Source organism: Oncorhynchus keta, chromosome 27, assembly GCF_023373465.1.
Source record: "Oncorhynchus keta strain PuntledgeMale-10-30-2019 chromosome 27, Oket_V2, whole genome shotgun sequence".
In the NCBI taxonomy this organism is placed as follows: domain Eukaryota; kingdom Metazoa; phylum Chordata; class Actinopteri; order Salmoniformes; family Salmonidae; genus Oncorhynchus; species Oncorhynchus keta.
In genome coordinates this window covers 41,537,876-41,564,697 of record NC_068447.1, presented here as the reverse complement: position 1 = coordinate 41,564,697, position 26,822 = coordinate 41,537,876, and the positions used below count along the sequence as shown (strand labels likewise).

Genomic DNA, 26,822 nt, shown 5'->3' with positions numbered 1-26,822 from the left:
GTGTGTCTGTGTCTGGTGGTGCAATTACCTTTCAGGTGTGTCATGTCGACACGACACATCGTCTGTTAAGAGACCTTTTATGGAAATCCTTTATTTGTCTTCCGTGTTCATGCTAGTATTTTGTCCCAAGTACACATGTATACACCTTTGTACTGCCCTTTTATAATGTCTTGTAATACAAAAAAAAATGTGTTATGACACTAATGAAGCATTATATTAAAATCAAATGACAGTTTATTTGAAGTGTATTTAACAGACGCCTCAGTACACTTGACCACACTTTTTTTTTAATAGAAAGTGTCACCATTATTCTCCATGTTTATATCCATTCTTCTCTCTTATTTCCCTGAGTCTCCAGTTAGCTCCAGTTATATATTTGTTGTGACTTGAAGGAGGTCAGATGAGTTTGAGAGGAGTGTGTTCACTGCCAATCTCACAGTGTGTTTGTGTGTTTGTGTGTGTGTGTGTGTGTATTGAGGGTATTTATCTGACTTAATGCACTGAGGGGATTGAGCCACGCAGGCTCTCATTCATCACTGTTAAAGCACTGCCAGAGAGAGAGAGAGGGGAGGATAGAGAGAGAAAAAACTGAAAGAATGAGAAAAAAGGGGAAGGAGAGACCGAAAGAGAGCGAGATGGAGAGAGAAGGGAAGGGAGAGGAGGAGAGAGGGAAAGGGGGAGTGAGCGAGAGAAACAGATAGACAAAAGGGAGGGATTTAGCCTGGCATCTGGGTTCAGCATAGTTCTCTCTCTCTCTCTCTCTCTCTCTCTCTCCCTCCCTCCCTCTTTCTCTCCCTCTCTCCCTCTCTCTTTCTCTGTGTCTGCCTGTCCAGACTTTAATATGGTTATGATTAGAGACGGGGGGTCAGGGAGGGAGGGAGGGGACTCATATTGGCTGCAGGGGTAATGGGGGAGGTGCAGTGCAAAGACAAATGGAGACAACCAACAGGAGGAGAGGGATCTGAATAGGGCAGAGGAGGAGAGAGGTTGTGTTTGTTTGCGTTCAGGCTGAAATATGAAACACAAAAGAGAGCCGTGGACAAAAAAGAGGAGTTGAGAAGAATGGAATAAAGTTTTGTCCTCTAACCAAATCAGTCCCTTCCTAGCAGCAAAGGGCTCTGGCCCCCTCCCCTCCTCTTCCCCATCCCTCCTCCTCTCGCTCGCTCTCTCACTCTCTTTCTCTCTCTCTCTCCACCCCCTCCCTCCAGATCCTCTCTCTTTCTCGCTCTCTCTCTCTCCACCCCCTCTCGCTCTCAGGCTGAGGCGGTTGGTTCACTCCACTATGCTGTGTATGCCTGGGACGCAGCAGTGAGAGAGAGAGAGAGAGAGAGAGAGAGAGAGAGAGAGAGAGAGAGAGAGAGAGAGAGAGGGAGAGAGAGAGCGAGAGAGAGAGGGCTGTGTGAAAGAGAGGGAGCTGTTATTTAGGTCTTTTACAGCAGACAGGGAGCAGCTTGCCCTAGGGCGAGGGGAGAACGATAGAGCAACAGAGAGCTCAGAGGAGCAGCCACAGCCAGGCAGGAACCAGCCCTGCATTCCAGACAAGGGGAAGGGAAAAGGGGGAACAGAAGTTCCAGAAGGAAAGGAGAGGCGAGAGAGAGAGAGAGAGAGAGAGAGAGAGAGAGAGAGAGAGAGAGAGAGAGAGAGAGAGAAGGAAGAAAGGAAGGAAGGAAGGAAAGGAGGGAAAAGGTAGCAGGAGGCAGCAACACATCAGAGCTACAGGAGGGGTTTGAACCAGGACCTTTGCTGCTGTTGTTGTTGTTGTTGTTGTTGTTGTTGTACTACAGTGAGGTGACCTAGCTACTCCAGGAGGAAGAAAGAGGGGTAGGTAGAGCATCAGGGTTTATCTGTGTGTTCTCAGGAGGTAGGGACTAGGGAAGTGGTACTGTAACAGTAGAAGGAGGGTTAAAGCTCCACCACCATGTTTGACTGTATGGAAGCTCTGGGGATGGGCCCCTGCCAGCTTTATGATGTCACCAGCCGGGGTACGTGCATGCTGCGGAAGGCAAGCCCCTTCTTCGCGGGCCTGGACCCCTTCGCCTGGACCGGCAGCGCCAGCGTTCAATGTAAGTCAATGGCATCCTGTTTGCATGTCCTGTGTCACGCTCTCCCGCTGAGCTAGCTGGATGCTGGACTCAGTGTGTGCCGCTGGGCTTGTTGTTCACCCCAGGCAGGACCGCTCTAACTAGGGAGCTGACTGTCAAGGCTAGAGGGTCTAGAGCGCCCCATACCACAGAGCTCTGTGTGTGTGTGTGTGTGTGTGTGTGTGTGTGTGTGTGTGTGTGTGTGTGTGTGTGTGTGTGTGTGTGTGTGTGTGTGTGTGTGTGTGTGTGTGTGATTGGACAGGACGAGACTGGGACTTGGATCTCCGCCCCCACCCTCTGCCCTGCACTCACCCTATTAACCCTCCCCCAAGAGCCTGTTGGGGCAACTCACCTAACTGGGACAGCTAGCTAATGCTATGCTATGCTATGCTAGTCTCTGTCTCTGTGTGTTTGTTTGACTTCTGAGAGGCTGTTGTGCTAAACCACAGGTTGAGGCTCGCCGTGATAATGCCAGCCACCTGAGTTCGGACCTTGCGGGGTTGGCTGTGGTTGGCTGTGCATGCAAAGTAAGAAAGTACAGATGGAAAAGCGAGAGGAAAAGAGAGAGGGACATAGCGAGAAACCTGACACTTAGGACATAACGTCAGCCAGGCAGATTACTGTACATGCCTTGTTCTCGTCACAATCGCCACTGTGACGGCGTGAGCTTGACATGTGGGAACCACAGTGAAAGTAGTGCGCGTTTTTAGTTGGAAGTATTGTTGCTGTTAATGATATTTCTCCGGAGCTAAATAGCTATAAATGAATAAGTAGATGAATTATTCAGTGGTTAAATTGATGAATAAATTAGTAACTTGAAATGTTGCTCGGGCTTCAGAAGAGCCAAAGGGTTTTTTCTCGCTGTCTTTTTCTCTGCCAGAGTTTGAATATTTCCTCCCTCGCTCACCGCCTTCCCTCTGTCCCAGATTTCCGACACTCCTCTGGCTCTATTAACAACAGGCCTGTCTCGGACAGACAAAACTTAAGTCCATTTCCATAGGCGTCCAGGGGGCCTATGGGGCTGTCAGAAAGAGAATCAGTGTGGAAAACAAGGAGTGGGGGTGTGATGTTGTGTTGTAGGGAGCAAGCCACGAATGACACAACTAAGAAGAAAAACGCAACACACCGTCAAACCACAAAACAGTAGCTAGTTGAATTGTTGCTTCTCTGTAACCTTCCCGTTGAGTTTTTTTTTGTTGGAACAACTGCAGTGTTGGATTCTCCCTAAGCATTGCTTTTTTCATATTTGATATAGTTCAACCTTATGCTTTTTCCCCCCCTCCTTTTGACGGGTTCTTGGGGGCAGTCATCTGTCTTCATTACTCGTGAAGACACCAGCGTTTCAGTGGCTGTCATGCACACTGGGTTCTCTTTAATGAAGACAGATGCCCTGTCAGGCCAGGGGAGGCCTAGGGGGACTCCATGCAGACCAGCCTCTCCTCTCCTCTCCTCTCCTTTGCTTTATTCTTTCTTTCCTGTTCTCCTCCCTCCCTCCTCCCCTCTCATCTCCTCTCTTCTACAGCCAGCCAGGGAGCTCTCATGATAACAAGAGGAGATGTGTTTATTTAGTCAATCAGAGACCTCACTAGTCTTTCACTCTGACCCCCACACACACATTTAAAAAGTAGCCGGTCAGGTCCCAAATGTATTTTTTATTTTTTTTGTTCCTGGAAAGAGAGTCGAGAGAGAGAGAGAGAGAGGCCAGGTTGCCCTGAGGTAGGCAGAACTATCAGTCCGTGTTGCTGTGCGTGTGTGCGTGTGTGCGTGTGCATCCATGTGTGTGCGATGTGCTGTTTCTGTCCCTCTGTGCCCAATAACCGTAGTAAACAAAGTGGCCCCGTCCTACACGAGCAGCAGCCATGATAGCTCTCCTTACTTTTATTTATTTTATTTAACCTTTATTTAACCTTGCTGAACCAGTTGCCCCTCATTGTCCTCTTCAATGAGGCAGATGAATTGATGTTTAAGTCTGATCTCTCTCTCATTAGGCCTGGCCAGCTGCAGAGCACAGCGTCCGCGTCCCAAATGATACCCTACGCCCTTCACAGCGCACTGCTATGGCGTATGGGTCCTGGTCAAAAGGAGTGCACTATGAAGGGAATAGGGTGCCATTTGGGACAAAAACAGGGGGCTAGCAGCGAGCTAACGAGCTAAACTCCCCAAAAGTAGAGACACTCCGCTATGAGTGTCTCTACTCAGCTCTACTGTCATAAAATGAACAACATTCATGACTCCTTGACTCTTTTCCCGGTGAGCTGTTAAAGCATGACACTCGTTCCTACATTTGTCCTAGATATTCGGTTTGTTTCTTATTTTGTTAGGGAGGACTCTGAAACCAGAGTTAGTGAAGGATTGAACATCATATTTGTTTTTAAATCGAAAAAATTTTCTCCCACAACTCTCTATACGCAATCCAAACATTAGCAACACGGTGATTCATTGTTGAGTCACGTCATTATCATCCGTTTATTCCAATTCTGACAAACAGACACCATGCTAATAAAGAAGAGTTACTCGAAAGCAATTCTGACAAACAGACACCATGCTAATAAAGAAAAGTTACTCGAAAGCAATTCTGACAAACAGACACCATGCTAATAAAGAAAAGTTACTCGAAAGCAATTCTGACAAACAGACACCATGCTAATAAAGAAAAGTTACTCGAAAGCAATTCTGACAAACAGACACCATGCTAATAAAGAAAAGTTACTCGAAAGCAATTCTGACAAACAGACACCATGCTAATAAAGAAAAGTTACTCGAAAGCAATTCTGACAAACAGACACCATGCTAATAAAGAAAAGTTACTCAAAAGCAATTCTGACAAACAGACACCATGCTAATAAAGAAAAGTTACTCAAAAGCAATTCTGACAAACAGACACCATGCTAATAAAGAAAAGTTACTCGAAGGCAATTCTGGAAATCAGTGGGGTAGATTTTGGATTTCCTTGCGGTGTCATTGCTGTTAGTCTGCCTGGTCAGAATCAAAGGGGACTTTTAGTGTGTGGTCATGATCCGCGTTCCCGTTTTCTATCTGGTGATTGGTGACTCCTTCTTCTCTTCTGGCCAATGTCAGAGGTTACTGAGAGGCTATGAGCTGGCCAATGTCAGAGGTTACGGAGAGGCTATGGGCTGGCCAATGTCAGATCCACGACATATTTGGTGTCCTTGTAGCCTACTGCTCTTCAAGTGTCTGATGTAAATGTAGTTTGCAGTAATACGTCAGGGCTGTATGGGAAGGAAAATGGTGGGGTGATTTTGAAATGACTCCTACTGGATCATATTTGACGGTACGAATGAAAGGCACATCTGCTGTTTCTTCACTTTCTATGTCCCTGTGCTGCAAGGATAACACAATTTCCTTTTCTCACATGTTATGGACAGGAAAAGGGTCATGGTGGAGACATACCATAATAACGCATTCAGACGTCGTCACGACGAGCTAAATTAGTCAACTTCCTATGAGACGCCGAAGGATGACGCAGCAGTGATACCCCGCCTTTTGCATTACCGACATGTTCTTGCACATCGAAGGATCTAGCAATTTAGCTGTAATACATGTGATAGAGTTCTATTTGAAAGCTTTCCTCTTCTTTTTTTAACCAATAGGGCGAGTCTAACTGGTCACATGTTGATTGTTTTCGATTGGATCTCTCTTCTCTCTCCTCATTGTACGCACGCGCGCGCGCACGCTCGCACACGCACAAACACACTCACACACACACACAGCTCTTTGTTTTCCCTTAATGTACTGTTCAATGTGAATTGATAAGCTAAATGAAACAGGTCCTATAACTACCTAGCTGGGAGGAAAAGACAGGATGTGCCCCAAATGGCACCGTAGTCCCCTATATAGTGCACTGCTTTTGACCAGGGCCCAGGCGGACTCTATAGGAAATATTGTGCCCTTCGAGACGTAGCCACAGACTGCTAAGTGGTCCCTGTGACCACTGTCACACCGAGCAGTTCAGATCCTTCTCTGTCCTAACGGAACTACAGATCATTCTCTCTTGCTAATGGAACTCTGCAGTTATTTCATTAGAATTACAAAAGATCCAATTAAAAGATTAGAATGCCTGAGGGGGCAGGACTGTGAATAGATAGTTGGTTGGCTGGTTGGTGAGGAGGGATGGTTAGGAGCGATTGTGTGTGTGTGTGTGTGTGTGTGTGTGTGTGTGTGTGTGTGTGTGTGTGTGTGTGTGTGTGTGTGTGTGTGTGTGTGTGTGTGTGTGTGTGTGTGTGTGTGTGTGTGTGTGTGTGTGTGTGTGTGTGTGTGTGTGTGTGTGCGCGTGCGTGAGAGAGACTTGGGGTGGGGTGAGGGGTACATTGCATGGAAGGGCAGCAGCAGGAATGTGGACTAGTCAGTGCTGTAATACAGACATAAACCCTGCTGATCCCGTCAGCATCACGTCAAATGGAAGTGTAGGAAGTTAAAAGGCTTAAAGAGTCAGCTGATTGCCAGGTCATTTCAGCGTAACTGATACGACCGAGGGAAAAGAAAAACCGTCATTTTTCCTTTTGAATTTCAAACAGCCATTGTGTGCCACACAGACATGCACACCCCTAGGCCTGATCCTTCATACACTGCCCTTAAACTTCTATTTGTTCAGGGAAGGAATAGTAGAGTTTTTAGACAAAAAAAGTGCAGGCTAAAATAACACACATCCCGAACCCAATGCTGGCTAGAAATTCTTGTAAGGCCTGTCTGTCTGGCTGTGTGTGGGTGGGTGTTGGACTTGGGTGTGAATGAGAAGGTGTAAATCTACCTGTGTCCGCATGTGTCGGTGTGTGTGCATAGCGCGCGCGCATGTGTAAGCGCTTGCTTGTGTGTGTGTGCCCGTAGCCCAAAACCACTGGCGCTGGGACTGCTGTGTCAGACCCACAGACAGGGTTAGGTTAGCCAGGACGTGCCAAGGCTAGATTCCACAGTGGCTTGCTGGAATCTAGCTCCACACTGTCCTGACAGCTTATAGCCCTTCCACACTGTAAACTGTAAATAGGACAGATCTGTCTGTTAGTCTAATCAACATAACCTGGATGGGCACCAGTCACCTCACATGCACTGGCTAGCTTTCTCTTTATACGTGATCACTACACTCTACACAATCTAGTACATAAACTACACAAGTACTAATTTCAACCCACATGGATGCAAAAGGGACAGATGCCCTGTTTCCTTTTTGTGTTGTCTTGCTAACTTCTATGGTCATTGTCAAGCCGAACATGGAGGACAGCTGATACCAGCACAAACAGTCCTGGGACCAGACTATCTCTATCTCTTCCCATCCATGTGGGTTGAAATCAGTGTTTTTATGGGTGTTGTTGTTGATGAGCTAGGTTATTCTCCTCTTCCCAATCTGGTCCCAGATCTGTTTGTGCTGTCTCACCAACTCCTATGGGTCATTGTTGCAGCAAAATGACCATCCGAGAGGGCAATGCAGTAGCACAAACAGATCTGCGACCAGGCTTTCTCTTCCTGTCCGTGTGGGTTGAAATCTCTGCTTTTATATATATATGTTGTTTATGAACCAGATTTCTTAGAAGCAGTGATTATGTCTGTCAGCCACAGGACCACAATGGTAGCTCCCACCTCAAGTGACACAGCTATACCCCAACCTCAAGTTACACAGCTAACCCTAACCCCAACCTCAAGTTACGCAGCTACACCCCAACCTCAAGTTACGCAGCTACACCCCAACCTCAAGTTACGCAGCTACACCCAACCTGAAGTTACGCAGCTATACCCCAACCTCAAGTTACACAGCTAACCCTAACCCCAACCTCAAGTTACGCAGCTACACTCCAACCTCAAGTTACACAGCTACACCCCAACCTCAAGTTACACAGCTACACCCCAACCTCAAGTTACACAGCTACACCCCAACCTCAAGTTACGCAGCTACACCCCAACCTCAAGTTACACAGCTAACCCTAACCTCAACCTCAAGTGAATTCAAACGTTTGTGTCCCAGAGTCTCCTACCCACATAGTCTGAACCGACAGGGAATATGTTGCCAAATGGCACCACATTCCCGACATTGTGCACTATTTCTGCGATAGTGCTGCATGTGCACTATATAGGGAATAGGTAATAGGCTGCCATTTGGTACCCAGCCCCATGGCTCATACAGTATGAGGATGGAAGGAAGGTGAGGGCTTTCAAAGAGCTTAGATTCAATGGTTTGCGAACCAATGTGGTGCTAAGGAAAGTCAAGGACTTATTTCCATTGTGGTCCTCAAAATGCTTTCACAAACAGTATGGTTGGTTGGTGGGCACAAAGGAAGTGTCTCTCGCTGCCACCAATCCCTGTTGGCATTGTGCTTGTTTACGGTTAGCAGTGTTTGCCTGCGAGGCACTTTCCCCACTCTGCTGAGGCGTGGGCAATGGGCTTCCGGGCTGGTGTGTGTGTGTGTGTGTGTGCTTGCGTGCAACTGTGTATGTGTGTGTGTGTTTGTCCGTCTGGAACCATGTGTGAGCTCAGTGTGAAGGGAGAGGTTCTGTTACCAGCGTGTTATTGACTGACGGCTTGGCTCCACCGTTGCTAGGGCCCACTGTTATGAGAGGCTCAGGCCAGACACGGAGAGAATGAGAGCGAGAGGAGATGGAGGGAGACTCCACTCTGTGTGAATGGGTTGCGTTTACGCAGCAGACACACAGTGGTTAGAATGTATTTATTCCCATTACCTTAGCAGAGTGTTGGAGAGTGACTAGGGCTTTGGTTGGGCTGGACTGGGGGGGGCACCCCATGTACTGTGCCACATAGCCACTCTGCCAGGTACTGTGCCATATAGCCACTCTGCCAGGTACTGTGCCATATAGCCACTCTGCCAGGTACTGTGCCATATAGCCACTCTGCCAGGTACTGTGCCATATAGCCACTCTGCCAGGTACTGTGCCATATAGCCACTCTGTTAACTCTGCGGTGTGTGTGTGTTTTGGAAGTATGGTCACTGATGAAGAACGGTCATGTGTTGTCATGCGTATCTGCGTTAAAAAGGTGCGCCTTTCAGTACTTCAGAAGGCATGTGCTTGTGTGTGTGCGCGTGTGCATCTGAGGGTGTGCCTTGGCCCAGTACCAAAGCCCAGTCTCTGCAGTCCCCTAGGAACTCTGTCTGTGTCTGTCAGTTTGAAGCCAACAACAGAACTTCACGTGCCCTGGCTCAATCCTCTCACTCCTCTACTGGAAACATCCATCTTTTTGAATGGATGTGTGCTGTCGTGCTGGAGTCAGACAGCTAGCTTTCACTTTGGAGTTATAAACCGGATTCATGCTCTATTTAGGAAAGCTGTGTTGGTTCAAAATAAAACGCTATTGTGGTTCAACTTGTTAATGGGGCAGTTCTTCGTCTCAAGGTGACTCACGGGTGTTACTTCAGGTAGCCTGGTCCCAGATCTGTTTTGTGCTGTTTAGCCAACTCGTGTTCTATGGTCTTGTCACTGGCTAAACGGCACAAACCGATCTGAGACCTGGCTAGATCAAAAGGGAACTTATTTGACTTTTTAACCAGTGGACCTCTGCAGACAGAGTGAGGTGTTCTCAGCTCTGTCATCATATAGAGTCATTGTCTGAATCTCCCCACCCGTAGTGAACGTTGGGCAACCCCTTCCCTTAGTCAGGTGGTTGCCAAGCTAAAGTGAAAAGTAAGAGCCTCACGTACACAAACACGTCATTTCTCTATTTTCTGTTGCTCAAAGCAGAAGTTTCTCAGGCTGTGTTTTGCCATCTGAAGTGACTGGTGACTGGTGCCAGGATCAGTCAGGCCAACTGCATGCAGGGGAAAGTCAAAACACGACTTAGGCTGCGTCTTAACTGGCACCCTATTCCCTATATAGTGCACTACTTTTGGCTAGGGCCCATAGGGGCCCTGGTCAAACGTAGTGCACTGTATAGGGAACAGGGTGCAATTTAAGACGCAACTTTATTCTCAGTACCAAAACGTACAGATTGCTACCACTCTCTCGCAAACGCAAATCATGTTGACAGCAGTCTCTCTCTGTCTTTGACAGCAGCAGTTTTAGTCAGACAGAGACAAAAAAAAAGATACATACACAATCGGTCAAAAGTTTGGGAACATCTAAGCATTCAAGGGTTTTCTTTATTTGGACTATTTTCTACATTGTAGAATAATACTGAAGAAATCAAAACTATGAAATAACACATATGGAATCATGTACAACCCAAAAAGTGTTACATAAATCTATTTTAGATTGGAGATTCTTCAAAAAGCCATCCTTTGCCTTGATGACAGCTTTGCACACTCTTGGCATTCTCTCAACCAGATTCACGAGGTAATCACCTGGAATGCATTTCAATTAACAGGTGTGCCTTCTTCAAAGTTAATCTGTGGATTTTCTTTCCTTCTTAATGCGTTTGAGCCAATCAGTTGTGTTGTGACAAGGTAGGGGGTGGAATCCAGAAGATAGCCCTATTTGGTGAAAGACCAAGTCCATATTATGGCAAGAACAGCTCAAATAAGCATAATTCCATATGCGTTATTTCATAGTTTTGATGTCTTCACTATTATTCTACAATGTAGAAAATAGTAAAAATGCAGAAAAACCCTTGAATGAGTAGGCGTTCTAAAACCTTTTGACCAGTACTGTATGTACGGAGAATCTGGGCTAAGAACAGTGTAAAGTCGCTCTGTATACGAGCGACTGCTCAATGACCAAAAATGTCATTGTAATGTAAGCAGAGCTAGCCTGGTTCCAGGTCTGTTTGTGCTGTATAGCCCAACTCCTATAGTATGACAGTGACCTCAGGAGATCGCAAGACCAGCACACACAAAAGAAATCTGGGACTAGGCTAATGTTAAAGTGTGATCTACCCCAAACAGGGCAGGGTTTCTGAAATGTCGTCGGTAGTTGTGGAGCCATGAGTAGTACTGTTGTTGTTTACATTGTCCTCTTTTGTCCCTCACGTCCTGCCACGGTGGGCTACTTCTACTTTTCAGGTTTCTATTGTTGTGTGGAGGAAGCAATAGCAATCGAATGAGCTGCAGTAGCGCTAGTTGCACAGACAGACAGACAGACAGACAGACAGACAGACAGACAGACAGACAGACAGACAGACAGACAGACAGACAAGAGGTAGCACTACAGGTGGTGAGAGGAAGGCTAGGCGGACAGACGACGGCCCAGGGATAGCATTTTTTTTTAAACAGTCTGGAGACGAATGTCTCCTGTCCCCACCACCAGACAGACACGGTGGGTTCAAATAATATTTGTTTCCTTCCAAACGCTGTCAGTCTGTCTGAGTAATAGCTGAGGCCTGTATCACTGCCAGATCTGGGTTACTGTAGGCAGCAGTCACTGAAGAAGACTGCTCTCTTTCATGGTGCTTGTGGCCAGATGAACAGTCGGCTGGTGCTCACCACAGGATGCAGGGGGAGATTATCTGCACATTTGGACTTGTCTGTCTGCTTCCTCCTGCCTCTGCCTTCAGAATAGCCTGTTACACTGCATGATTACATCTGATTCATTTCTGAGACGTTCCTTTTGTAAAATGCCCACTTCTGTTGGTTCCCCCCTCTCCTCCGCAGGTCTTTCTTTAGGCCGCCCCGGGGGCTTGAAGGGGGCCGCCGGTGGTGGTGGGTAGTATGGCTGTTTGAAACTCGGTGTGGTTTGACAGGCTGGTCTGGTGGTGGGATGCAGGAACAGAAAGGGAGTTAACTCTGTGCCAGTAGCTGTTGGCTTGGCTGGCTCCATCAAGGCCCAGAAATCAAAAGTCTCTTTTTATGAGGTGTTGTAAAGAAGAAAGGCTGGTTTGAAGGAGTGTGCCGCTCTGCGCCTGTCTCAGACTGAAACGCCACGGGGACACAAGCGGGTTACCGGTCCCACCTGCTGCCTGCCTGCCTTCCTGCTCTGGTCTGGGCTGCCTGCCTGCCTTCCTGCTCTGGTCTGGGCTGCCTGCCTGCCTTCCTGCTCTGGTCTGGGCTGCCTGCCTGCCTTCCTGCTCTGGTCTGGGCTGCCTGCCTGCCTTCCTGCTCTGGTCTGGGCTGCCTGCCTGCCATCCTGCTCTGGTCTGGGCTGCCTGCCTGCCTTTCTGGTCTGGTCTGGGCTGCCTGCCTGCCTTCCTGCTCTGGTCTGGGCTGCCTGCCTGCCTTCCTGCTCTGGTCTGGGCTGCCTGCCTGCCTTCCTGCTCTGGTCTGGGCTGCCTGCCTGCCTTCCTGCTCTGGTCTGGGCTGCCTGCCTGCCTTCCTGCTCTGGTCTGGGCTGCCTGCCTGCCTTCCTGCTCTGGTCTGGGCTGCCTGCCTGCCTTCCTGCTCTGGTCTGGACTGCCTGCCTGCCTTCCTGCTCTGGTATGGGCTGCCAGCCTGCCTTCCTGCTCTGGTCTGGGCTGCCAGCCTGCCTTCCTGATCTGGTCTGGGCTGCCTGCCTGCCTTCCTGCTCTGGTCTGGGCTGCCTGCCTGTCTTCCTGCTCTGGTCTGGGCTGCCTGCCTGCCTTCCTGCTCTGGTCTGGGCTGCCTGCCTGCCTTCCTGCTCTGGTCTGGGCTGCCTGCCTGCCTTCCTGCTCTGGTCTGGACTGCCTGCCTGCCTTCCTGCTCTGGTATGGGCTGCCAGCCTGCCTTCCTGCTCTGGTCTGGGCTGCCAGCCTGCCTTCCTGCTCTGGTCTGGGCTGCCTGCCTGCCTTCCTGCTCTGGTCTGGGCTGCCTGCCTGCCTTCCTGCTCTGGTCTGGGCTGCCTGCCTGTCTTCCTGCTCTGGTCTGGGCTGCCTGCCTGCCTTCCTGCTCTGGTCTGGGCTGCCTGCCTGCCTTCCTGCTCTGGTCTGGCCTGCCTGCCTGCCTTCCGGCTCTGGTCTGGGCTGCCTGCCTGCCTTCCTGCTCTGGTCTGGGCTGCCTGCCTGCCTTCCTGCTCTGGTCTGGGCTGCCTGCCTGCCTTCCTGCTCTGGTCTGGGCTGCCTGCCTGCCTTCCTGCTCTGGTCTGGGCTGCCTGCCTGCCTTCCTGCTCTGGTCTGGGCTGCCTGCCTGCCTTCCTGCTCTGGTCTGGGCTGCCTGCCTGCCTTCCTGCTCTGGTCTGGGCTGCCTGCCTGCCTTCCTGCTCTGCTCTGGTCTGGGCTGCCTTCCTGCTCTGGTCTGGGCTGCCTGCCTGCCTTCCTGCTCTGGTCTGGGCTGCCCACCTTGTCTGGATGTTTGAAGTTTCAACGTGTATTTTACAGGACACAGCAGGTGTAAGACAGTGAAATCTTTCCCAAACAATGCAGTATTTAATGTCAAGGTAAGAGGGAATAATATCAATACAATACAATGAGTAATATAGGAGGGAACCATAGAAGGTACGCTGCTGTATATGCAGGGTCAGTACCAGGAGCATACTTACAATCTGCAGGTACCCATACAACATTATAGAACTCAGAACGTCAGGTCTACACGTCAGAAAACACACTTATGCAATATTTGCATTTGTGGAACGGGGACTGGTGATTCTTCATGTACATGGCAATGCCATAGAGTGATTTTCTCTCTCTCTCTCTCTCTCTCTCTCTCTCTCTCTCTCTCTCTCTCTCTCTCTCTCTCTCTCTCTCTCTCTCAGACAGTGTGCATACACACATATGTCTGCGTGTGTGTTTCGTGACTTGGTGCTGGTTATGACAGCAGGGTGAAAAGTCCTGTGGGGTGGGTTAAGTTGGTGGGTTCTCTGCTCTGTCTGCATTGGTGTTTCCTCTCCTCTCCTCTTCTCCCCCTCTCCCTTCCTCTCCCTCTCCACTCCTCTCCTCTCCTCTTCTCCCCCTCTCCCTTCCTCTCCCTCTCCACTCCTCTCCTCTCCTTCTTTTCCTCTCCTCTCCCTCTCCTCCCCTCCTCGCCCTCTCCCTCCTCTTCTCTCCCTCCCCTCCTCTCCCCTTCTCCCTCTCCTCTTCCCCCTCTCCTCTCCTCCCCTCCACCACCTCACCCTTCTCTTCCTCTCCTCCTCTCCCTCTCCTCATCTCATCCTCTCATCTCCTCTCCTCCCCTCTGAGTGCTGAACCAGTCCCTGTCCAGTTTTATTTATCACAGGCCTGGAAGAGTCCAGACAAGCTGAAAAAGGGACACTTTCCCAGTTGAAAGGTACACAGTGATTCAAGAGAGCTTACAGCAATAGAGCTTGAACAGTAAAAGTCATCAGGATGATTGGCAATGTTTCAACCTGTCTTGACCACAGGGGTATAGAGCTGCTAGTGTCAGTAGAAGGAAGAGTTTAGCCCAGGGTTGGTACATGAGCTGTCAACCCATGTAAAAAGCCATGACGCCACAGGGGGGAGACGATAAAGAACTGCATCAGAGCCTCCGGAAGAAGGGAGTGCGACAAAAGAAAGAGGAAGGAAACGTGTATGGTGCTGAAGGGCCTTACACAAGAGGGGTGGCAGGAAGAGGTGGGCAGAGAGAGAGATAGAGACTGAGGGAGGGAGAGACTGAGGGAGACCGAGAGAGGGAGAGACAGAGGGAGGGAGAGAGAGACCGAGGGAGGGAGAGACAGAGAGAGAGAGAGAGAGAGAGAGAGAGAGAGAGAGAGAGAGAGAGAGAGACCGGGGGAGGGAGAGACTGAGGGAGACTGGGAGAGGGAGAGACTGAGAGAGACCGAGATAGGGAGAGACAGAGGGAGGGAGAGAGAGACCGAGGGAGGGAGAGACAGAAAGAGAGAGAGACAGAAAGAGAGAGAGGTGGCACTATACTGGCACGACAAACAATGGAGGGATGCCACTCTCTCTGTCCCTTATGTTGTGGCACAGGCTCGTTCTGGGGTTACCGTGATACAGTGGAGTAGTAGAGACACCCATCAACAGTTGGAGAATCCCTGTCTTTTTGTCTGTAGTGCAGTATTAAAGTAAAGCAGGGCTCTTCCGGTAGGGCCACAGCCTTGTGCCATTGGGTTTAGGTGCCAGGGGCTCTGCCCAGTGGGTCAGCTTACCTTTCTGCCCCCACTGTTCCACAAGCTCCTCTCAATCTGGTGCCCTTCTGTCAGTCTGTCAGGCCACCCTGTCTCGTCTACACAGACACAACTGTCCTTCACTCCCTCGCACACTGCCTCACACATACGTGCACAGGACACCCTTACTTAGTCATGTGACTTTCCACATGTGAAATCATGTGGTTTTTCTGTAAGGGCACACAGACAAAGCACAAAACGCGTGCCCACGCGCAGACACACACACACACACACACACTACACACACGCACAGTAGGCACACACACAGTACACACACACACAGTACACACACACACAGTACACACACACACAGTACACACACACACAGTGCACACACACACACAGTAGACACACACACACAGTACACACACACACAGTACACACACACACACAGTGTTCAGATAGTCTCGGCCAATCTCATCTCACTCTCTGGCCTCTGACAGTGACATGCAAGGGAAATAAAACACAGCTGTGGGTTCAGTAATGAAGTTAGAGATGTGGCCATCGGTGGAATGTAACAGTCTGCAGTAAACACGGCCAATACAAAGAGCGATAAACAGCGTCACAACTAGCAGATACAAGCACCGCGGCACTTCAGAGCAGTACAGTGTGTGGAAGCCGAGAGCAGAGGAGTGTAGCCTGCAGAGACTGGGCAGAGCCACTGGCTGGAAGAGTGCCCACTCTGAATTCAAAGTCCACAGTTCTATTCGCATACGGGCTAGCACACACACACGCACACACACGCACGCACACACACACACACACACACACACACCCTCACTCACATGCCAAGACTCTCTGGAACAGTGTCCCAGTGAAGACTCAATCATACCCACAGTCACGTAGACCACATCGACAGGCAGTCTATTGTGAAAGAATAGTTGTTCCTCTGCCAGGGTGTCATATGCTAGCCGAGCTGCTCGGGTTAAAATGAGGGTTGTGCAACAACACAAAACGCCTGAGGCACTAGAGCTGGGCGATATGGACAGAGAGCCATACCAGAATAATGAGAAATGCAATGATATGTTTATAATGTTCATTTGCACCAGTTAAGCTACTTTCGTATATTACCTTACAACTACTACTACTACTAGGAATGTTGTAACTATCAAATGTACCGTCAGTAATAGCCTGTATTAGCAGACTTGTTTCATTTCTCACTTATCGTGATTATCGATACCAGTTCACTGCCCTCGATAAATGGTTGGCGCGGTCAGTGTTGATAATTTCCGGTTTATCGTCCCAGCTCTGAGGCACACAGTCAACAGTCAAGCCTTTGCTCTGCTCACAATTAAATTGTTATTGCACCCACTCTCCTCTCCTCTTCACTCCACTTCTCTCCACTCCACTCATCCCCTCTCTACTCCTCCCCTCTCCACCCCACTCCTCTCCCCTCCTCTCCACCCCTCTCCTCTCCACTCCTCCCCTCTCCACTCCTCTCCACTCCTCTCCTTTCCTCTCCACTCCTCTCCACTCTTCTCCTTTCCTCTCCACTCCTCTCCTTTCCTCCTCTCTCCACTCTACTCCGCTCCACTCCTCTCCTTGCCTCTCCAATCCTCTCCTCTCCTTGCCTCTCCACACCTCCCCTCTCCACTCCTCCTCTCTCCACTCTACTCCGCTCCTCGCCTCTCCACTCCTCTCCTTGCCTCTCCACTCCTCTCCTTGCCTCTCCACTCCTCCCCTCTCCACTCCACTCCTCCCCTCTCCACTCCTCCCCTCTCCACTCCTCTCCTTGCCTCTCCACTCCCCTCCCCTCTCCACTCCTCTCCACTCCACTCCTCTCCACTCCACTCCTCCCCTCTCCACTCCTCTCCTTGCCTCTCCACTCCCCTCCCCTCTCCTCCCCTCTCCACTTCACTACTTGCCTCTCCACTCCTCCTCTCTCCACTCTACTCCGCTCCTCACCTCTCCACTCCTCTCCTTGCCTCTTCACTCCTCTCCTCTCCTTGCCTCTCCACTCCTCCCATCTCCACTCCTCTCCACTCCTCCCCTCTCCACTCCTCTCCACTCCACTCAACATCAAGGGAAGTCAATTGGCCCAGTTGATGTTGACCTAGAATTGAATGTAAATGACCTTCAGCTAAACGGCTATTTCTGTCTAGTGCACTTACATTTCACGTCTAATGAGGTGCAGTGATAGGATGTTACTGATGTAACTCCGCAGATGGAGGGGTGTGTGTGTACGTGCATGCTTGTGTGTGTGTGCACTGTGTCCTCGTGCCTACGTGTGTGTGTGTGTGTTGCGTTTGTGTGTGTGTGAGTGTGTGTGAGACTGGGGATTAGTGTAGGCCAGGCCAGTGCAGCTGGGCCACTTGTGTACAGAGGCCATTGAAAGAGAAGGATTAGAGGTAAACTGATACTTAGCAGGAAATGAGCAGTGGCTACTCATAACTCAACTATACCCTCCTCTCTTCTCTTCTCCTCCCCTCTGTCACCCCTTACACATAGCCCCCACCCACCACCTACCACCCACCTCTCGTCCATCACCAGCCTGCAGCCCTCCAGAGGGGGATTGTCATGCAAATTGAGGTCCAGGCTTCAGAACTGATAAGAGGGCCTCTCATTTCAGAAGCATTTGTTTTCTAAACAGAGATGAGCTGGGTTTGGGAGACAGGGGTAGACATGAAAAGACAGGGGAAGGGGCTCAGGGGGGTTGATTGATCATTAAATGTGGGCCTGCTTTCTCGGGGTGGGGTAAATGTGGAGCGGTATTTGGATAGGAGTGTGTTTGCGTGTGTGCGTGTGTGAGTGTGTGAGTGAGTGTGCGTGCGTCTGTGTGTGAGAGAGAGAGAGAGAGAGAGAGAGAGAGAGAGAGAGAGAGAGAGAGAGAGAGAGAGAGAAAAGGAGTCATATTCTGTTTTACCACGGCAGCAAGCAGTTCCGTCTCTGTCCTAGTTTATCTCTCTCTCTCTCTCACTTCATCCCCCTTCTCTCTCTCACTTCATCCCCCTTCTCTCTCTCACTTCATCCCCCTTCTCTCTCTCACTTCATCCCCTTCTCTCTCACTTCATCCCCCTTCTCTCTCTCTCGCTGCCCCCCTCCCTCTCTTTCTCTTGTTCCACCTCTCCGCCACTCAGGCCGTGTCAGTCAGCAACAGACAGTATCCATTTCTAGACCCCACACAGGAGTTGTCCTTTTCATAGGACTCGTCAACACATGGCCCGTTTACTGCTGTTATTATTGCATGAACACACAGGTTCCCGGCACGTTCTGCGCGGTTCCACTCGTTCCCCGTGTTTGATACATTCAGGGCCACGAGGATAGCTGCAGCTCCACTGCTGCAGAAACAATGTGCATACCCAATGGCACCCTATCCCCTATTTAGTGCACGGCGTTTGACCTCGGCCCATTTCTGACCTGGGTCAAGAGTACTGTACTATATAGGGAATATGAGTCCAGACACAGTCACTTCTTTTCAAAGTGGTTCGAGTAGAGGGTGATTTGTAACTTTAGTATTGGGATTATTCCTCTAACAGATTTAACAGATTTACCTCAAGATGTTTCTGAGAAGGAATTTAGGCTGTGGACAATGATTATCTCTAGTAGTAGTAGTGGCAGTAGTAACAGTAGCAGAGTTACAGTGGCAGCAGCAGTAGTAACAGTAGCAGAGTTACAGTGGCAGCAGCAGTAGTAACAGTAGCAGAGTTACAGTGGCAGCAGCAGTAGTAACAGTAGCAGAGTTACAGTGGCAGTAGCAGTAGTAACAGTAGCAGAGTTACAGTGGCAGCAGCAGTAGTAACAGTAGCAGAGTTACAGTGGCAGTAGCAGTAGTAACAGTAGCAGAGTTACAGTGGCAGTAGCAGTAGTAACAGTAGCAGAGTTACAGTGGCAGCAGCAGTAGTAACAGTAGCAGAGTTACAGTGGCAGCAGCAGTAGCAGTAGTAACAGTAGCAGAGTTACAGTGGCAGCAGCAGTAGTAACAGTAGCAGAGTTACAGTGGCAGTAGCAGTAGTAACAGTAGCAGCGTTACAGTGGCAGTAGCATTAGTAACAGTAGCAGAGTTACAGTGGCAGTAGCAGTAGTAACAGTAGCAGAGTTACAGTGGCAGTAGCAGTAGTAACAGTAGCAGAGTTACAGTGGCAGCAGCAGTAGTAACAGTAGCAGAGTTACAGTGGCAGTAGCAGTAGTAACAGTAGCAGAGTTACAGTGGCAGTAGCAGTAGTAACAGTAGCAGAGTTACAGTGGCAGTAGCAGTAGTAACAGTAGCAGAGTTACAGTGGCAGCAGCAGTAGTAACAGTAGCAGAGTTACAGTGGCAGCAGCAGTAGTAACAGTAGCAGAGTTACAGTGGCAGTAGCAGTAGTAACAGTAGCAGAGTTACAGTGGCAGCAGCAGTAGTAACAGTAGCAGAGTTACAGTGGCAGTAGCAGTAGCAGTAGTAACAGTAGCAGAGTTACAGTGGCAGTAGCAGTAGTAACAGTAGCAGAGTTACAGTGGCAGCAGCAGTAGTAACAGTAGCAGAGTTACAGTGGCAGTAGCAGTAGTAACAGTAGCAGAGTTACAGTGGCAGTAGCAGTAGCAGTAGTAACAGTAGCAGAGTTACAGTGGCAGCAGCAGTAGTAACAGTAGCAGAGTTACAGTGGCAGCAGCAGTAGTAACAGTAGCAGAGTTACAGTGGCAGTAGCAGTAGCAGTAGTAACAGTAGCAGAGTTACAGTGGCAGTAGCAGTAGTAACAGTAGCAGAGTTACAGTGGCAGTAGCAGTAGCAGTAGTAACAGTAGCAGAGTTACAGTGGCAGCAGCAGTAGTAACAGTAGCAGAGTTACAGTGGTAGTAGCAGTAGTAACAGTAGCAGAGTTACAGTGGCAGCAGCAGTAGTAACAGTAGCAGAGTTACAGTGGTAGTAGCAGTAGTAACAGTAGCAGAGTTACAGTGGCAGCAGCAGTAGTAACAGTAGCAGAGTTACAGTGGCAGTAGCAGTAGTAACAGTAGCAGAGTTACAGTGGCAGTAGCAGTAGTAACAGTAGCAGAGTTACAGTGGCAGCAGCAGTAGTAACAGTAGCAGAGTTACAGTGGCAGCAGCAGTAGTAACAGTAGCAGAGTTACAGTGGCAGCAGCAGTAGTAACAGTAGCAGAGTTACAGTGGCAGCAGCAGTAGTAACAGTAGCAGAGTTACAGTGGCAGTAGCAGTAGTAACAGTAGCAGAGTTACAGTGGCAGCAGCAGTAGTAACAGTAGCAGAGTTACAGTGGTAGTAGCAGTAGTAACAGTAGCAGAGTTACAGTGGTAGTAGCAGTAGTAACAGTAGCAGAGTTACAGCAGCAGTAGCTAACAGCCGTAGCAGTAATGGTCATCTTGGTATCGAACAAGGCTAGCCCTGAGTGGCAACAACTGTGTCCTCCTCTCACCTCCTCCCCTTTTCTGTCCCCTGGCTTTCTCTGTTTTTCTTTAATCACACTCCTCCTTTTATACCCCCTTTTCCCTTCTTTTTGAAGTACCCTCTCTCGTAAAAAAGGCAAGCTGGTGGTTTGGGTATGAGGGAAAGGGGGAGAGGAGGAAAGGAGGGAAGGGGGACTGGAGGAGGGGGGATTGTAGGTTAAATGTAAGCTAGCCCTGTGGTGTCCATTGAAGGTGTTAGGGGGAGGCGGGAGGCAGTAAAAGTTAGAATTCTAGAGCCTCCCTGTTTTTATTTTATGATTTTCGCTGCTGTTTTTCACGGGCCTGGGTCTACAGCTGGTGGTGTGAATAGCTTGCCCAAGGTGACTGGATCCTAGTAAAGGCCTGGCCAGCAGGGATGGGGCCTCCAGGCCAGCCATGAGACTATCTTTATAGGCCAGCTTATAAGTCTGGGCCTCTATTGAACCCTGACAGGGCCAGGCTGAGGATTTTAGGGCCAGGAAATGAGAGGAATATAGGGTTTGTTTGTCAGGGGGTGGTGGCGTTTTGGAGGCTGGAGCTGTCGAAGTTGGGGAGTTGAAGTTTGAGGGGTGACCAGGGGTGAAAGTTGAAAGAAGTGGTGTTGGGACGGGGACGGGGGGGTCAACATGTGTGTGCCTGTTACTGAGAGTGTGCAGTGTATGTGTGTTTGTCAGTGTCTGTGTGGCTGTGCCGATGGCGGCATGTCTGTTGGCATGTGCGTGCATGCGTGCGTGTGTGTGTCGTGCGCGCACCTGTGTGTGTGTGAGTGTGTCTCTCTTGGGAAGTATGTAATCCAGACGTGGTGTAGCTCAGTGCCAAAAGGAGCATATTTCGAACATAATTATGTTTAATTTAGCGTAGGAGCATGTGACTCAAGGTACAACTGTGACGTCAGTGGGTATGGCAGTCAGCGTGTGGGACTGGGTTTGAGTCTGCAGTCTGCAGCAGTGGGAGGGACAGACCGAAGCGGACACCAGTTGTGCATGGACATTTTGCTCTCTCATCTTCCTATACCTTAGCTACCTTGTGGGGCGAGTGGCAGATTTCTCCTGAGGCAAGTGGATGCCAGTCTCAGTGAGTGAGTCACTGTGGAATGAGGGATCCCTAGCTGCAGCCACAGCCCCGCCCATTCAGCCGCCAGGCCCTATCAGAGACTGAGATCTGTCAATCTAATCAATCACACCTCCACTTATCTGCCTGTTGTAAAATGGTTTGTTTTCTTTACCTCTGTCAATTACAGCCCCTCCCAACTCTAAAACAGTCACTGAACTCTGATCTGTGACCTGAGGGCTCAGTGCTGCCCCCTTAGGGTGAATGATGGTAGGGTGCACTGGGGACATGGGACTAAAAGTCATGTCTTCCATTCCATTCTGACTGTGTCTATCTTCTCACTACCAATAGTCAGCCAAAATCTCCCCGTCTTTATTTGGTGTAGTCTAACCTAAGCGTGACTGAGTGCAACTGGCTCGCTAACAGCAGTATTCGACTGAAAGCTAGAAAATGTAACAAAAATCAAAGGACTCATCCACCTCTCTTATATTCTGCAGCGGTGGAGACCCAGAGCACCAGCTCAGAGGAGATGGTCCCCAGCTCTCCCTCTCCACCTCCCCCGCCACGTATCTACAAGCCCTGCTTCGTGTGCCAGGACAAGTCCTCCGGCTATCACTACGGGGTCAGCTCCTGTGAGGGCTGCAAGGTGAGGAGGCCCCTGCTTTTGCTTCATGATCACCAGCATCATCACACGCACTGACAACACTCAAACGTAACACTGGCAGGCAGCATGCAAATGGTCTCGTTTCTAATGTCCAAAAGTATGACGTCGGGAACGCTGTAAGGATAGAGCGGGTGAAAGTATTGAACACGGGACGTCGAGGCGTCGCCATGAGAATGTACGAGATCAAAGCCTGGATGAGGAAGTCACAACAGTACAAAACGTGCTAAAATGTTTCAGTCGGGAATCCCCGGGATCTGAGAAATGAACAGACATGAAAGGGTGAAAGATAGCGTGGCCGTTACAATGTCACTCCCTCCACCGGGCCGCGTTTCATCTGCTCCTTCCCCTCTCTTCTCTCGTCTCCAGGGCTTCTTCCGGCGCAGCATCCAGAAGAACATGGTGTACACCTGTCACCGGGACAAGAACTGCCAGATCAACAAGGTCACCAGGAACCGCTGCCAGTACTGCCGACTGCAGAAGTGCTTCGAGGTCGGCATGTCCAAGGAAGGTGAGAGACGTAAGCGAGGCTGGGGGGATGGGGACTACTGACCTAGGACATCCAGGCCCTGTGATACGGAAGCAGGAATGCAAGCACACACGCTCATGCACAAACACACACATGGAAGTGCACACACACACACACACTCAAGAGTATATAAACAAAGCACTCAATATGCTTTTAGATAGTCGCTGGTATAGTTTGATCTAAAATGATTCACCCAGGAGGAAGTAGGAAGTGAAACGAAGAAGCAGCAGGGTACTGATTTGGAAAGACTGGGCACAGTACCACCCTTGTGACTAATCACGTTACGAAATGACTCTTCCTGCGAATCAGCGTTCCAAATTACACCCTATTCCCTATATAGTGCACTGCTTTTGTCCGGTGCAAAGTAGTGCCCTTCTCGGTTACAGGGTGCCCTTAGGGACACAGACTAGGTGTTTCACCAGTCATCTCACTCTCAACACACCCTTGCCCTACCAAAACCCCTCACCTTTCGTTCGCACTTTCATTTCAGTATAGTCGCTCTCTGTAAAAATAGGCTTTTTGACTTGGCTCCAACTGATCATTCTGTTATGACAAATACAAAAACAATGAGAGTGATAGCAAATTCTTGGTCACAAAAAGCTCAATTTACTCAATGTGACTGTGTATGTCTGTGAGAGTGTGTGTGCGAGGTGAGGTGAGTGGTGGGAAGGTTTGCCCATGGGACACTTATGTGGGTGTATTGTTTGTGTGGGATGTGTGTTAGGACGTGGATCACATTGTCCCCCTGCTATTTCTGGATATCCTGAGAGGAAGGAAAGAATGGGAGGAGGGAGAGGGAGGGAGGAAGAGGGAGGGAGATAACAGTGAATGGAGAGATAGTGTCATCACTTTGTTTAAGTGCTGTTATGAGCTGGATTGTATAATATGGCTCACTAACTGGTACGCAACATCACCGAATTGCGGCGAGTCAGTGGGAAGCCAACGGAAGTCCTCACTCACCTGTTGCTGTGTTCCTCCTTCTGCTCTTCCTCTCCTCCTCTTCCACCTCATCCTCCTCTTAATCCCCCTCCTCCTCTTCTCCTCCCTAGCAGTGCGCAACGACAGGAACAAGAAGAAGAAGGACGTGAAGGAGGAGTTGGTGCCGCCGGAGAGCTATGAGCTGAGTGGAGAACTGGAGGAGCTGGTCAACAAAGTCAGCAAGGCCCACCAAGACACCTTCCCCTCACTGCTGCAGCTGGGCAAATACCACACTGTAAGAGTCTCATACATTTGGGTATTTGTCCTTTTTTCCCCCGTTAGAACATACTGATTCACATCCCATGTAAAGACACTAATCCACTATGAACATGCACACTTTCCCCAACTCAAAAGGCCAGTTTAGGGTAAATCAAATTTCTCCAAATCAAATCAAATCAAATGTCATTGGTCACATATACATGTTTGGTTATCATGCCTACTACTGTTGTGTCGTCTGCAAACTTGATGATTGAGTTGGAGGCGGGCGTGGCCACGCATTCATGGGTGAGCAGGGAGTACATGAGGGGGCTGAGCACGCACCCATGAGGGGCCCTTGTGTTGAGGATCAGCAAAGTGAAGGTGTTGTTTCCTACCTTCACCACCTGGGGGCGGCCCGTCAATGAACGGCATTCTTACATAGGTATTCCTCTTGTCCAGTGCGATGGCAATTGCATGGTCTGTGAACCTATTGGGGCAGTAAGTAAATTGAAGTGGGTCTAGGGTGACAGGTAAGGTGCAAAATATATGATCCTTGACTAGTCTCTCAAAGCACTTCATGATGACAGAAGTGAATGGTACGGGGGCGATAGTCATTTAGTTCAGTTATCTTTGCTTTCTTGGGTACAGGAACAATGGTGGACATCTTGAAGCATGTGGGAACAGCAGACTGGGATAGGGAGAGATTGAATATGTCCGTAAACACACCAGCCAGCTGGTCTGCGCATGCTCTGAGGACGCGGCTAGGGATGCCGTCTGGGCCGGCAGCCTTGCAAGGGTTAACGCGCTTAAATGTCTTACTCACATCGGCCACGGAGAACAAGAGCCCGCGGTCCTTGGGAGCGGGCTGTGTCGGTGTCACTGTGTTATCCTCAAAGCGGGCAAAGAAGGTGTTCAGCTTGTCCGGAAGCAAGACGCTGGTGTCCGTGACGTGGCTGGTTTTCCCCTTTGTAGTCCGTGATTGTCTGTAGACCCTGCCACGTACGTCTCGTGTCTGAGCCGTTGAACTCCGACTCCACTTTGTCTCTGTGCTGATGTTTGAGAGCTTGGTAGGTGATTGGTTGCTGTACTGTAAGACTGTGAGAACATTCGACCTAGTTGGTTGATGTCCAGTCAGTGGTGTTATTATTCTACCTGAATAATAATTAAGCAAAAGGCCCGAGGGCGTGTGGTATATGGCCAATATACCACGGCTAATGGCTGTTCTTATGAATACAGCCCTTTAGCCGTGATATATTGGCAATATACCACAAACCCTCAAGATGCCTTATTGCTATTATAAACTGGAGCGTTAAAAATACATGTTTTGTCATACCCGTGGTAAAGGCTCCTGAGTGGCGCAGCCGTCTACGGCATTGCATCTCAGTGCTAGAGGCATCACTACAGACCCTGGTTCGATCCCGGGCTGTATCACAACCAGCCGTGATCGAGATAGTCCCATAGGGCGGCACACATTTGTCCCAGCGTCGTTCGGGTTACTGACTTGCCTAGTTAAGTAAAGGTAAAAATAAATAAACAATAACCAATAACTCTTCTACCTGATCAATGTCTAATAAGAACCCTGTTTGTGTCCCTGCCATCCCCACACTCACTCACTCTCTCTCTCTCTCTCTCTCTCTCTCTCTCTCTCTCTCTCTTTCTCTTGCTGTCTCTCCCATCCTCCAGAACTCCAGTGCAGAGCAGCGCGTGCAGCTGGACCTGGGGCTGTGGGATAAGTTCAGTGAGCTCTCCACCAAGTGCATCATCAAGATCGTGGAGTTTGCCAAGCGCCTGCCCGGCTTCACCACCCTCACCATCGCTGACCAGATCACCCTCCTTAAGTCAGCCTGCCTGGACATCCTGGTACTTACCTGGTTCTTTCTATCCCCTCATCCGCTCTGTCAACGGACCCTGCTATATTCTCTGAGACTCAGAGACCGTGGCAATGTAATGATGAGGGGACACTGCCTCTCAGTGGATAGTGGCGGTATTGTACGTGCTGTATAGAGGGAAAGGTGAACAGATGACGAGAGATTAGCCTGTTGTTTTAATGGACAATCGATAAAGAACATAGCCTACTATATGGTTTAGCCTTCCTGTTGTATTTTTATTTATTTATATCCTTCCCCCTCTCTTTCTCGGTCTTTCCATCTTTCCCCCACCCTCTTTCACCCCTAGATGTTGAGGATCTGCACGCGCTACACCCCAGAGCAGGACACCATGACTTTCTCCGACGGGCTGACCCTGAACCGGACCCAGATGCACAACGCAGGCTTCGGCCCGCTCACAGACCTGGTGTTTGCCTTCGCTGGCCAGCTGCTGCCTCTGGAGATGGACGACACAGAGACTGGCCTCCTCAGCGCCATCTCCCTCATTTCTGGAGGTACTGCACCCTCAGGGGATTAATACTATTTTACTGCTCGTCAATACAACGTTAAGAACTAATACACACCTAAATGTCTTTGAGGTGTTAGGCCGCGATAACACCCTCACTCAGTTACAATACCAGTAGAAATGTGGGGATGGAATAGTTTGGTTGCACTCCACTTGACACTTTATTTACCTGTAGTTGTTACCAATAACATGATACAATTGTAATGACCTCAAAATCATCAATTACATGGTTCCCATCCTAGTCTTATGGCTGTTTATGTGTCCAGTTTGTCAGGTAATTGTGTGTATAACGCAATCCTCTCCCCCTGTCCGTCCCTCAGACCGTATGGACCTGGAGGAGCCCCAGAAGGTGGACAAGCTGCAGGAGCCCCTGCTGGAGGCCCTGAAGATCTACGCCCGTCGCAGACGCCCCAACAAACCACACATGTTCCCCCGCATGCTGATGAAGATCACTGACCTCAGAGGCATCAGCACCAAGGGTCAGTATTGTTATAATACAGAAAGAGTACACTACAATTACACCAGACCACCAGCTAACACACACAGTCTGAATGATACATATAGATTATGATGGAAGCAGAACATTTGAGATAGCACTTGGACGTCAGGATTACTTCCATAACGCCTGGATCATCTAGCACTATAAGCGAACGCTAAGACATGACTTTCTGGA

The 26,822-nt window shown here is 49.5% G+C and overlaps 1 protein-coding gene and 1 long non-coding RNA gene across 9 annotated transcripts in view; one reads left to right on the top strand and one right to left on the bottom strand.

The window, feature by feature from the left end:
• LOC118360088 (retinoic acid receptor gamma-A) overlaps positions 1 to 26,822 on the top strand; it is an 84,833-nt gene that overhangs the window by 55,011 nt on the left and 3,000 nt on the right. For 3 of the 8 annotated variants that reach the window (XM_052482443.1, XM_052482441.1, XM_052482442.1), the window contains exons 3-8: positions 21,890 to 22,038; positions 22,423 to 22,573; positions 23,632 to 23,795; positions 25,442 to 25,618; positions 25,934 to 26,138; positions 26,470 to 26,628. In XM_052482443.1, coding sequence (XP_052338403.1) covers positions 21,890 to 22,038; positions 22,423 to 22,573; positions 23,632 to 23,795; positions 25,442 to 25,618; positions 25,934 to 26,138; positions 26,470 to 26,628 — 1,005 coding nt within the window. Of the gene's footprint in view, positions 1 to 1,254; positions 2,064 to 21,889; positions 22,039 to 22,422; positions 22,574 to 23,631; positions 23,796 to 25,441; positions 25,619 to 25,933; positions 26,139 to 26,469; positions 26,629 to 26,822 lie in introns of those variants that run through there. The other 5 variants (XM_052482447.1, XM_052482448.1, XM_052482444.1 and 2 more) reach the window with 5 other exon arrangements.
• LOC127912542 (uncharacterized) lies at positions 3,958 to 12,349 on the bottom strand. Its single transcript, XR_008083182.1, has 2 exons — positions 7,917 to 12,349; positions 3,958 to 7,782 (listed from the first exon to the last, which is right to left on the bottom strand). It is a non-coding gene; the product is annotated as an uncharacterized LOC127912542 (long non-coding RNA).